Consider the following 13,281-nt stretch of genomic DNA (forward strand, 5'->3'; position numbering starts at 1 on the left):
CTGCAGCATTCATCGCCCAAATCGCAATATCCTTTTCCTGCACTGCATACGTGGCACACTCGCTGCGCTGCTAAAAAACTTTTGCTTCTTAACAGGGCAAAGTTTCTGCTGAGAAATCATTCTCTGCATGTAGTGTTTGACATGAATTACGCCTTATGTTAAAAAGTGAGTAATCTGGAGAAAACTGATAACTGGGATTAATAATGAATAGCCTCTGACTGAGGACCATTGACATCCCCTTCTGGCGAAAAAAGTAATAAAGGTCACAGTAAGTTGCAGTGAATAAAATGGATATTAAGAGATGTCCTTGCCTTTGCAGTAATATAAGTTCTAGTATAATAATATTGCTTTCAGTAGAGCTAATAATGGCCTCATGTCTGGACGTGAATGGAAAAGCACCTCAGGAACTGACTTTTGCACTATACCGTTCAGTATAATGTCATTTTTGTCTGGGTGTTTTCTCACTTTCTGGAGCTTTGATGAAAAAGTTAGAGTAGTCTTTTTAGCAAAGCCAAGAGAGACCAAATATAAATAAGGTGATTTCATTAAGTAGAGTTTGTTTGTCTATCAGATTCAGACTTTTTCTCATTTCCTTTTATTGCCCAGTCAGTCATATTTCCCATATTTCACATTCCCATCTCAATCCAGAAATTCACATTCTGTCTAAAAAGGGCATTTGGCATTTTTTATTTAATTTTTTTTTAATTGATCTCATGTGTTAAGTTGATCTTAAATTCTGCAGTGTAATTAAATGGTCTATTAAATTTCACACACACAAAAGCATTTAATGTTTTTTCATATTTAATTTAAATGTCCAGGCAGTGCCATTTGCTCCAGTAAGGTTAAATCTGAGCATCTTCTTTGAAAAAAAAAAGAAATAAAAAATATAATAATAGTCATTAACCTGTTTTGCTCCTCAGACAGGTTTAACAGTCCTAGTGTGCATTTAGTGTGCGCTCAGTAATAAATGTCACGAGAAACATTTCCACAGAACAAAGGCCCAGACCCCCATAAAGTGCGCACTGTGCACTCTCTCGTAGAGCAGTGGGGCTCATTGATTTTATTGTATTTTTCACCTTCTTTAAACCTATGATATTTATAGGCATCTGTTTTATTTTAATACTAAGTAAAAGTGAGTTGTGATCCCCCGCTCGTATTTGTAGTGCGCTTAGTCCTATTCGCCCGTCCTGGCGCCGTTCCTGTGCCTGTATAATTTAGTCCTGACAGTAAAAGCGCTCAAGGACTTTCCCGAGCGAACTCTCCGTGAAATTACTGCTTACACCGGCAAAACACCGTGACACAGCAAGCTCTCCCCGCATTACCTGCGTCCGAGCTCAGGAGAGTACCTGACACGGGAGAAAAGGGCCGTAACTGTACTTTAAAATAAAAGGATTGGTCGTTATGGTGCACCCAGGGTGCTACTGTACCAACCGCCGCCTCTTCTGGGACTGTCCTTTGCAAACAAAACGGCGCTAAATCTTATCGCGCGTTCTCAAGGTAGACGGAAAAGTACTCGAGCGGCGGATAGAAATTCCCACCTCCCATTGCCATTACATCTGCTCATTTATGGATAACACGCGTGCAAGTATGACTGGGACCGAATAAAGCCCCGAAGAACAAATCGCGTGCATTTTCGGAAAACTTTTCTCGTTGACGTCTATTAAGAGCCGCCTATGCGTCTCCGGCTGCGATTACATGCGCGTCCGTTTGATTATTTTTGCTTACACAGTGTCGCGCTGCGCAGCTCACTCGTGTCTGTCTGACTGGAACTTTTTCAAGGATTTCGTCGATGAACTTGTTGCGGTGAGTCCCCTTTAAACCCTCACGGCCTCTGTTGTACTCTGCTTTTAGACTATGGAGGTTCCGGTCGGGCTGGTGGAAGCCTGCGAGTCCCCAGACGCAGTTTTTCACGGACCTTACCAAAGCGTTTTTCAAAACGTGCGCGTCGCGAGAGCGAGCAACCCCGAGAGTTTGGATATTTCTAGCTCCAAGAAGTGCGGCTGCCTACAGGAGGGCTCGTCGAGGGAAATGCGCTTAAGTGAGCTGTCCTCATTCAGAAGAATAATATGCTGCCCCGAAAAAGAGTACGAGAGTGCGAGTTCGGTGATACAGGCGGCGGCGAGCCGAATTCATTTTCTCAAGAGTTCATCAGGAAGCAAAAGCGACTCGTCTCTGTCATCTAGCGGCTCGGGCCGCACAGACGCCACCGAAAGCAGCGGTAGTCGCGCAGGCTTCCTTCGGGTCGTCGAGAGTGGACAGAAGGGCTGCGGTGCTGTTGAAGTTCACACACGAGAGTTGGGCTCGGGCCGTGACGCAAGTGTGGCGAGTAGTAGTTGTGCGTGCACCACCGCCACCATCACCTCCAGCAGCAGCAGCAGCAGCACCACTACCAGCTGCACCATATCAGAGACAGCGCGAGAGTTGTGCAAAGCCGTGTCCGTATCTTTGGGCTTAGCTATGGAGTCCAGCGAACTGGGCGAGGTGGGACAGCACCATGCACCGCCGCCACCGCCCCTGACCACTGAAAGTAGTGAGGAGATCTATTTGTACGGAATGCCTTTGCTCGACTGCTCAGTGAGCGAACGAGAGGCAGGAAGGAAAGACCGAGAGTACGCTCTCGCGGCGGGACGAGACAGAGGCGAAGAGCTCCGAGGCAGGGACAAAGTGCTCGGGATGCTTAAAAGTGGCGACCTGGAACAGCTAGCTGGTGAGGTGACGACCTTGCAGTGCAGCAACGCTTCTCGAGCGAACTTGACCGCGGATGTGCATGAGTTCGGCAGCCTGTCCGGGGACATTGCCAACCTGAGTTCAGAAGGTACAGCAGCGCAGACAGCACCGGATATGGACGGACCGCGAGCGGCTTCGTGCCAGTTTGAACAACTGTTGCCCGCGAGCATGACCCATTATGCCCACCCGGAGCTCGAAAACGGACCGAGCCATAGCTTCGTAAAATCCACATCAATGTCTGGGGAGTTTGCTGGTCCCATGGAGGATTACACGAATCTCTATAATGTCAGAATCAAGACCGAGATGATGCCCCGTGATCTGAATGACACCTGGGCGTACCCGCATAGGTACGCCGAGGACTCTAACGGCCACTACGGGCCTCCAAAGCAAAGGACACCTTATGCTACTGGCCACGAACCCCCGTTTATCTGTAACCCTTATGAATACGGCCGAAGTACTGCTCTGGTTCCGCGGGAGCGACCTCCGCACGAGCAGTGGTACCCGGGTGGGATGCTGACCCGTCCTCCGTACCCTAACGTGCCTGGCGTGAAAAACGAGATGGGCGAATGGATGGATGTAACATCGTTCACGGATGGCAGGTAAGAGGCGGCTCTGCTGCGTTTTGTTTGCTCTGCGCCACAACTGATTTATTTAGTTTAAAAGTTTATTTCCAGATCTGCACGCGCCCCTTAAAATTATACCGCGCGCATTTGCACCTCTCAAACGGGACAAGAGTTTTTTTCGACCTAAAGAAATGCTTATTTGCATTTATATTTACTCTCTGAGTGCATAACCGAAATGAATAATACACCGTGCACAGGGTATATAGAAAATAGTTAAACAAAAACATTTGGAGTACATACAATTTTTTAAGAGGGTTTTCAAAGCCAGGCATCTCCCAGACATATTTTCAGTCGCTCCGAGGACCTTTAGAATAATCATAAGTAAATTTTGATAAACGTGACAACTGTAATTAAACTATATATATATATATACTCATTATAAATTATATACTCATTATAAATTATATACTCATTATATATTATATACTCATTTTACACTGAGTATTATATACTCATTCGTTTAGATATGCCCATTTAAATAGTTTCATATGTTATATATTTTATAGAACAAGGTCTGCTTTAAATCTTCTCTATGCAGTTTTAGTTCTGTATAGATTTTATATATCTACTTCATGAACTGATCAGGATAATTAATGATTTACGACTGATTTATTTGGTTGGAATTAAATGTATAATTCCTGGAGGAAGCGCTAATTCGCTTGAAATTCATCTCTTTGTGTTTGCAGCCAAGTAAACTAGTACACAGAGACAGCTGTACGCATTTACACACAAACTTGTAGTCTTTAAAACACAGGCCAGCCTCCTCCCTCAGGGTTGCTGGGTTCCAGGGATACTGCGATCAAGGCAACCCCACACGGTTGTGTCCAACACAAAAGACACTGTGCCAAGAGCCTCAAAGCTCTTATCCTTGAATCTCCCTGTATTCTTGTTCCCTTCCTGAGTCATTCACACATTTAATAACTCACAGACTATACATGGAAGGGGCACACTTTGTATTACACACCAACACGCAGGTCCAACTGTCATGTTATTCGTTTCAAATGACATGCAAACTCCTTGCTTAAAATGACAGTTTTAGCATTAATAACTTCTATTTTATTAGGTCGTTTTGATATGCCACTTTGTCAGCATTTGTGATTTTGGTTTTTAAATATTATCCTAATTTGGATTTACTTTGCAACACTTTTTTTAAAACAAAACTTTATCTTAAACTCACTATGGTGAAATTACAAACAGTGGCCTGTTTCTGCATTTGTCAAAAGAACCTGAGAGAACTCTTGCTGTTTCAGGTTCAGACATAGTTAAACAAGTGTTTTGATCAAGGCTAGTGTATACAGTGTGTGTTTTTTTCCTGAAAGGAATTTGAGCTTTGTTGTGTGTTTAACCTTTGAATCTTTGGGGTTTGAGTTGGAAACAGAACCACTTGATCTTTGTGAAAAAGCATGGAGTCCGACACCAGACAGAGCGTGAAACTGACACACGCAGACCCAAATAATTAGACAAAGTGTGAGAGTCTTTTTAAATTGGTCTTGACCTCATATCACACATAATAAATCCCTCGAACATGAATCCTACAACATGAAGCCACATTTAGGTGGGAAAAAGTGGACTGGGAATACCTCAACAACATTTGATGGCTACACTGTTTTTATTTGAGTAGGAATTGTTCGTACTTACATGTACAGTTCACAGTATTAATAGTATGTGGTGATTGCGGTCGTCATGTTGAACACTGGCAGTATTTTAATGTGATTTTTCTTTTTAACATTAAAACAAAAGCAGATTTAAATCAATGGTTTTTAAAAAAACAGACAAAGTCTGATCAGTTAGAAAAACACTGAAGATAGATGGGTTAGTGGTACACATGTTAATTTATGCGTCTGAGTGAGACACAGAGGGACAAAGGGGGAGAAAGAAGCAGGGGGAGTAAAAGAGTTTTTGTGTACGTGTGTCTCGGTTATGTAATAATCTGAAGTACACCTTGGTCAAATTCAGTTCTGGTCAAATGGCATTCCAAACAAGGCAAAGGTTCCTTACAAAGCATTCTAGGTAGAACCGTATTAGGGAGCCTATACCAAGAACCCTTAAAACAGTTCACTGTAGCCCCATTGCACTCAGTTCTGAGAACCCTCTGTCCAAGTTCTTGTTCTCATTCAAGATTACATGTGTAGTTATAGTGGTCATATTTAAAGTTTGCCTTATGTGCTGTGCAAAACACTGTGCTTAGAACAAGAGATTTCTTTTTTTTTTGTAGAACGATTTACAAACAACAGTAAAATTTCTTTTGTATTTACCAACGTTCATGTCATTTCAAACCTGTAACTTTCATCTCTAACACAAGATATTTTAAAACCTGACCACATAATAAAAGTTTGTAGACTTTATTAATAATAGCCTTCATATTGATAAAAAAATAAGTCAAACATGTTTAGAATTAGGGTGAGTGAATTATGCTGTTCAACACAATTGTCATCATTTCATTTGCTTGCGTTATTCTTTTTTTTGTGAAAGAATTAGTTTTTTTTTTACATAAGCTATTTTCTCATACTATTATAGTTCAAAGTGACCGTGACTGTCAAAGACCAGAAAATACTGATATTTTTGTGAAAAATGAAAAGGAAGATAAGATTTTCTTCTTAGCTCATTCGCAATTTCAGATTAAAAAATGGCACATTTGACTGACAATGTGTGATGGCATTATATTGAAAAGAGGGTGACTTATTAAAAATAATTATACCTGTACAAATAAGCGCACTTCTAACTAGAACTACAATTTTACAGTGAGTGTTAAGTAGATACCTGTACCATTGAGGTCAGCAGAGTGAAAGTCAATGTTTATTGCTCAGGAGAATCTAAATAAGTTGCTCTACAGTATGTGCCACCTGTGCTGTGTTTCAGTGGAAGTCAATGAAAGAATTATGTGCATGATTTGCTGTGGAAAAGCTTTGACACTGGGTTTTCACTTTTTTTGCTCCACAAATGGATGAGAAATTGTATCAAATGCCAATGATGTATACTGAGAGCAGTGATATTATTCACTTACTCACTCACAAACACACACACGCGCGCACACACACACACACACAAAGAGAGAGAGAGAGAGAGAGAGAGAGAGAGAGAGAGAGAAGCACACTTGTAAAGCTATAGACGTAAAAGTTTTTTTTTTCGTACTGTTTTTTTTATACTTGTGGTCCCCACAATGTAAAGAGCACAAGTTATACACACCACTTTTCTTGCTTTTCTTGGGTCCCATACTTTTGTCTACTCTTGTTATGTAGTTTTTTCTTCTGAAACATGTTCTTTTGCTTTTTGGCATTTTTAAATTCCCTTTTTTTTCCCCTCCAAACTGTAAATTGATGTCAATGAAGGTTCTTTATGTCACTGTGGCAGTGTCTGTGATGATGCTCATTTTTACTAGTTTTAATAGCAGTTCTTCTTAATAATATTGATTTGCTGTCACAGCCCTTAAATTGAGGTCCAATGGAAGGCAATGTGGAGATGAAAAATTATGTACAGTGTTGCTGAATAGGTGTTAATGTGTAAATGTGCGCACTTATATTAAGTGCTCAGAGACATCACGTCACAACCCTGCATATTCTGAACAAGCTGTCTTTGCAACTCGGCATCAGTATAGCCTCGGCAGATTTGAAAGAGAGATTTGGTTTCTGAAAGCTGAAATATGTTTAGTACATCAAATATTGAATAATCCTTATATTAAATGAGAACTATCCCGATTTTCATGAACTTGTGTGTGTGTGTGTGTGGTCCTATTTAGCATGTATATGGGGCATAAGGTGTATAATTAGGTAAAATTCATCTTCAGAATGTAATACTCTACTAAACATTTTAATACTGCTGAAAGAAGAGTGTTCAAACGTCCACAAATTACTTAAAAGGGTCACAAACTAAGAAATCAGCTTTTACTTGAACATTTGATAAAAAGATGTCACCATACTAAAAGAATAATATGCAAGTTTCAGAACTGAAATTGTTAATTTTACCGAAATGACAGCTTTTATTGACAGCAGGCCCAAAAAACACCAGATACATAAACGTACCTATCTACAGCAGGTTAAAGACCACCTCATCTGAGCAATATCAGTGTCTTATTTTGAAGTTCTGCCCAACGATTAACACATGACATGATCAGATCAAGATTCAAGCCACAGGGAAGCAATAAACATGTCGTTGAAGGTCGTAAAATATTGTGCAGGGCCTGGTTGTAGATAAACACAGCCTAATGTTGCCTTCAGAAAATGATGGAGGGGTATACAATATATATGTATAATATATTAATTTTTTTTATTTTATTATAAGATTATAATTTTTATTTTTATTCATTAATTTTCTTGTCAGCTTAGTCCCTTTATTAATCAGGGGTCGCCACAGCGGAATTAACCTCCAACTTTTCCAAAAAGTTTTTACGCAGCGGATGCCCTTCCAGCCGGAACCCATCTCCGGGAAACATCCTCACACACACATACACACGCACTCATACACTATGGCCAATTTAGCCTACCCAATTCACCTGTGCCGCATGTCTTTGGACTGTGGCGAAAACCGGAGCACCCGAAGGAAACCCACGCGAACGCAGGGAGAACTCCACACAGAAACACCAACTGATCTGAGGTTCAAACAGCGACCCAGCGACCTTCTTGCTGTGAGGCGACAGCACTACCTACTGCGCCACTGCCTCGCCCTAATTTTTATTTTTAAATAAGATTTTTATTAATGATTTTTAAATAATATATTTAATTATTTTTATTCACATTTTCACGTGTATTACTAATTAATAGCGTAGGATAAATAGGCTGTATAGATTGTACAGTTATTCATTTCTGAAGCCAACAGATGAGCAGAGACTATAATTTTTTTTGTTTATCAGCGCACGGAATAAATTAAAATCAGAAATGGATGACCGTCTTTGACCCATTTAAAATACGATATCTTTTCATGGCTTTAAATTTACATTTGCAAATTGCAGCAGCCTCTACCTGCCACACTTCTGTGAGAGGAACAGTACAATTATTACAATGCAATACATTTATTATTTATAAAATGAGCACTAAGAAGATGCCTACACAAATGTGTTTTACTAATATAACACATTAACAAAATCAAAGAAATAACTGCATTGTTTTCATTTTCTGATTCGATTTACATTCAGTTTTTTAAGGAGAAAATGCAGCTTTTATTTTAGATGTTATTGTGAGCATATAAAAATATTCTAAAAAATTTTTACAGTACTGAATGATTTCTTATTCTCATTTGTACAATCAAAATTGCAAAATATTTTAAAGGTCTGGAAAGTCATAGACCCATGCACACATAGTATTTCATTTAAATAGTAAAACCTGACACAGTAGCTTGTTTACAATCAAAAACAAAATGCTAAAATCTTACTTGTCCTAACTTGAGACTGTCATGGGATGTCACATTTCACACCAGTAAAATTCAAAAGTGAAAGCAAGCCATTCAAAAGCACACCTGTCCTTTTGACGCAAGTTTTGTGAACAGAGAGGCATTCAATTGCATGCGTGGTCAAGAGTTGGTTTACTATTGTCATCTAATCATAGCAGTGGATTTTATTACTGAACCGTCAGAGCAGACCACCCTTAAAATCTGTGTGTCCTCTGAAAAAGGTTATCATAAAGTTATAATAACTTATTGACTTCATTCTCAAAGTATGAACATTTTAAGTGGACCACAGACAATATAATACAATTATTTTAAAAAGAAAGTTCATGAGCACTTTAAAAGATACAGAATGTTAAAGAATGCCAACCAGAAATTTTAAGATTGTTTTGAGGGTGAAAAAAGTATGTGGTCTTACAAGTTCTGATTCTAAAACAACCCCAAAGCATTTGACATTGTTTTCTGACTCTCAGAGCAGAAAAGCTGCTTCATTCTGTAAAATTTCCACATGTACGTTTGTTTTTAGATTATTTTAATTATTTAATTATAGGAGATAAAAAGGCAATGCATAAACGCGCCGCATTGAAGATCTGATTTATTTTAAAATCAGTGATCTTCACTGCCTGATAAATGTATGATATAAAGTGGGGCTCAGACAAGACAAGAAGCACTATATTAAATTCCACTTTCCCCTGCCTTCCCTTTAAAATATGACTGTTTGTTTTATCCTAGTATTTTTAATGCAGATTCTGATTTGCTTGCTGATCCTGATGGAGCTAGAGGTTACATGGCCTTTCATCTCGTTTTATGCTTGGACAACTAAATGAGTGCTGACGTATATTTAACTGGATGTATTGTAATTACATTACAACAACAGTGCTGTAAAAAGAACCTTATGAAATTGAAAATAGTTACAGTAAAGGTGCAGTATGCATGTTTGACACCCAGTGGTTAAACTAGGTATTGCACTCCTGGATCAAAACAAAACACAAGCGATGGATGCCAGAATAAGGACAGGAGCGAGTGATTTAAACAATGTTGTAAATAAATGTAACAGCACCTGATAGGAGTTTTTGTCCTAACCAACCGTTTGCATTGTCAGGTCTTGATGCCCCAAATTGTCGCAAGTTTAATGATGTTTAGAACGGAATGCCTCAATAAATCAGATCTGCCTGTTTACATGACAGTTGCATTGTCACGTATCCGATTTATATCTGATTTATTTCCACATATGAAGGAGGCCTGAAATCGTTCCCTGAATATCCGAATGCATGCGTTTTTGTCCTGTTTACACGGTCATAGAACAGATCCGATCCGTGTCACATATAAGCAAAAAACGGAATTGGGTCACATTAAACTGGCAGTGTAAACAGGGCCAATGTAACCTGCTAATCTAATGTTTATGTTCAAAATTTTTATATAATTTGCTAAATAATAACCTCATGTTGAACTCAGAATCTGCGCTCATTTCTGAGTCTGCTGCTGTGCACCTGAGGTTGCATTTTGGTCACGGCTTTCAGAGCCTTTATGAATGAATGAATGAAATACACAGTTTTCCATCAAGGCAATCTGGGGTGCTGAAGTAAAATTGGCTAAAATGGCATTGTTTAACATTATCAAAACAAAGACAGCATTTCAGCACAGAAAACACATTTTCAAAGCAGAATATCTGACTTCAGCACTGTTTTTTCAGCTAAACAAGTATGTTCCCTTGCATGTTTCTTAAATATCTGCAAACATATCATGGTATTTTTACGCTTTAGAAGAGTCAAAAACTTAAATACCGCAAGCACCTTTAAGCTTTCACCGGAATTTTTACCATTGGCTGAAAAACACTGCAAATAGCCCGTGGTACTATAATATTAATGTGACGTTTAGGAAGCAGCTGTTGCTGAGTGCAGAACATTTTTAATAATTTCTCATAAATGTGTTTAGTTGTTTAGATGTTACAATCAAATCAGAAATTATTTCTTTATCATTTGTATTAAAAACAAAGCAATGATCTACCAAGGTCTTAATTGCAGTAAGGTAATCAAAGATAAACTCAAAACATTTTTCTACAGAAAAACAAAAACAAAAACAAATTGTTGAAGTTAGTAAATCAACCAAGTTATTAAAGTCTACATTTTATGTAAATTACCATTGAAAAGTACTACTTATATCAAGACAAGTTATTGTCTTAAAAATTGATGTCTCTGGAATGTTTTCGAACTTGCATTTTATTTTAGCCAAAAACAATTTCCTGAACTTATAGACGCATTAAAAAGGAGAAGCTTTGATATCCATGCGGACATCTTCTTCCTATATGGTGATTTAAATGTCATTGTATTCTTCAGCTAATTTGACAAGTGTGGGCGACATTTGCTTCAGAGCGTTGCAACAAAAAATGATTCTATTGTTCATGCAGTCAAATATTGGCTTAAATGATGAAAAAAGCCTTGGCAGCCACTAATCAAGAGGAGATAATCCATATCAAAGGCGGCAGTCTGCTTTTATCCTAGTTGGTAAGATGGTTCTGACATATACCTTTAGCTCAGTACAAATGGTAGCGTTTGTTCTAGCAGCAGACATCTGATGTCTTTTTTTAACAATAAAAAAGGAATAAAAACATATTTCTTTTTGTTAAGAGGTTGTAAACTTTAACCTGGGTGTTTACGGTATAGTTTCCATATGTGACGTCATATGGTCATTGTGTGTGGCTTGTCATATGCTTCTTTCTGTCTCTATTAGTTTGTCTGTTTTGTTGTGTGTGTGTGTGTGTGTGTGTGTGTGTGTGTGTGTTTTGAGGCTGATTCACCAGTTATAGTATATGACCGTCAAACACTTTTAAATCTGCAAATCTATTTATTTAGATGTGTTGTTTACACAGATTGAGAATCGTCAATATCATTCTCTCCCTTCTTGGCTGACTTCTCTACCTGTATGTCTATGCCGAACACGGTGCACCTAACCTGTGAAAAGAAGCCAAAAAGCCAGGGGGAAACAGGGAGGTGTTGCTGTTATGATTAAACTCTTGCTGCTGGCAAAAAAAGTCTGTTCTGATCTTATTTGGTCACTCCAAATCATGATGTGAATCTTAGGCTTGATTTTTTTTCATATGGTGTTTATCGTATTCTGTTTGATCAGGCTCAACTAGCTGCTTATGATCAGCTTTTTTAGTCCTGTTTGCCTCGTCTTAGGTGTGTTGGTGAATGTGTGCTTCACGCACTGTGTTTGACTGGCCCTGCGTGGGTAAGAATAGCTTTGGTCAATCCAAGATGAGCTGTGTGAATAAGGCTTATATCCATAAAGGTGCTGTTTAATAAAAATCTGGATAATAAAAGTGCAGTACGTGGAAATGGCTATACTGTGAGATTATTGTGAAATGTCTATGTCAGTTGTTGGAAAATTTTACAAGGCATCTAATCAATTTGTTCAATAATTATTTTGCATTTGTTTATTTCAAGTGCATTGTGCTGTGTGTTTGTGAGTGAGAAAGCAGGCTGAGTGACTGAGCTGCAGGAGCATCAGAGAAGAGCTCATTTATATTCGCGACCTTTCCAAATATGGTAAATGTGGAGCTTCTGATTCTAGGGATAAATCCTCCATTTACAAATGAGCATTTAAAACTGTTTCTGGAGAATATTTGAATTTACATTTGAATATTTGAGCTGATTTTAAATGGTATTATAAATTTGATTCCTAATTTGTTTGTTTTTTTGGCAGAATTACTAACTTTGGTTTTTAATCCTTGGAGATTTATGTTCATGTGGGCTGTCCCTGTAATTTGTTTTCCAAGGAATACATTAGTCTTATAGGGCCTGTTTATACTTGGTTACTTCATGTGTTTTTTTCTGATTGTAAAAATCAGTTTACATTTACACTTGACCATGTAAATGCGTCGCTGCTAAAGGGAAACAATTCTAATTTTCAAATCCCACGATATATGCAAATTTAATTTGGTTGCGTTGACTTAGGGTGTACTTGCACTAGGCACGCTTGCCTTGATTGCCCCCCGTTAATCTGCACTCACACTGTATTTTACCACCTGAGCCCAAGTATGCTTACGTCATTGATGATTTGACTTGTTAGTTAAGATGAGAAGTGCTCTCGCTCTGTACAATGGAGATTGCTTTAGTTATGTTGTTTAGTATTATTTTAAGTAGTCTAGGATGCGATGACACCATAGACTGTAAAAGATATGGACGTAGTGTCAGTGATGTCACTAGGGATGCTCAAAATAATTGATTAACCGTTAAACGAAAGGGTGCGTTTGTAACCAATTAATGGTATCAATAGGGGCAGTCGAATGCACTTTTTGCATTAAGAGGGGCATCTTTTGAATGATTTACTAACAGCTGCAAGTGTTTTTCACGCGGCTAATCCCAGAGCCGTGTTAGTGTTTTCAAGACATCTACAGAGAACTTCTAAAGAGCATGGTTTCCGCTAAATTCATTCTTCAATGGCGGGGCGCCACACCAAAATGCATCCCTCCACGGCTACATTACAGCTTTTCATTCAAAACATTTAGTCATTCATTGTTGTTGTTTTTAATAACAAATTATAATTGCACCAA

At 38.6% G+C, this 13,281-nt stretch overlaps 1 protein-coding gene across 2 annotated transcripts in view; it reads left to right on the plus strand.

Moving 5' to 3' along the window:
• Positions 1-1,492: 1,492 nt before the first annotated feature.
• ar (androgen receptor) overlaps positions 1,493-13,281 on the plus strand; it is a 119,593-nt gene continuing 107,804 nt past the window's right edge. The window contains 1 exon segment of one of the 2 annotated variants that reach the window (NM_001083123.1): positions 1,493-3,326. In NM_001083123.1, the coding sequence (NP_001076592.1) occupies positions 1,855-3,326 (1,472 nt within the window). In that variant the 5' untranslated portion in view covers positions 1,493-1,854. 2 annotated transcript variants of the gene reach the window in all.

This window comes from Danio rerio, chromosome 5, assembly GCF_052040795.2.
Source record: "Danio rerio strain M-AB ecotype USA chromosome 5, GRCz13ab, whole genome shotgun sequence".
Lineage (NCBI taxonomy): Eukaryota > Metazoa > Chordata > Actinopteri > Cypriniformes > Danionidae > Danio > Danio rerio.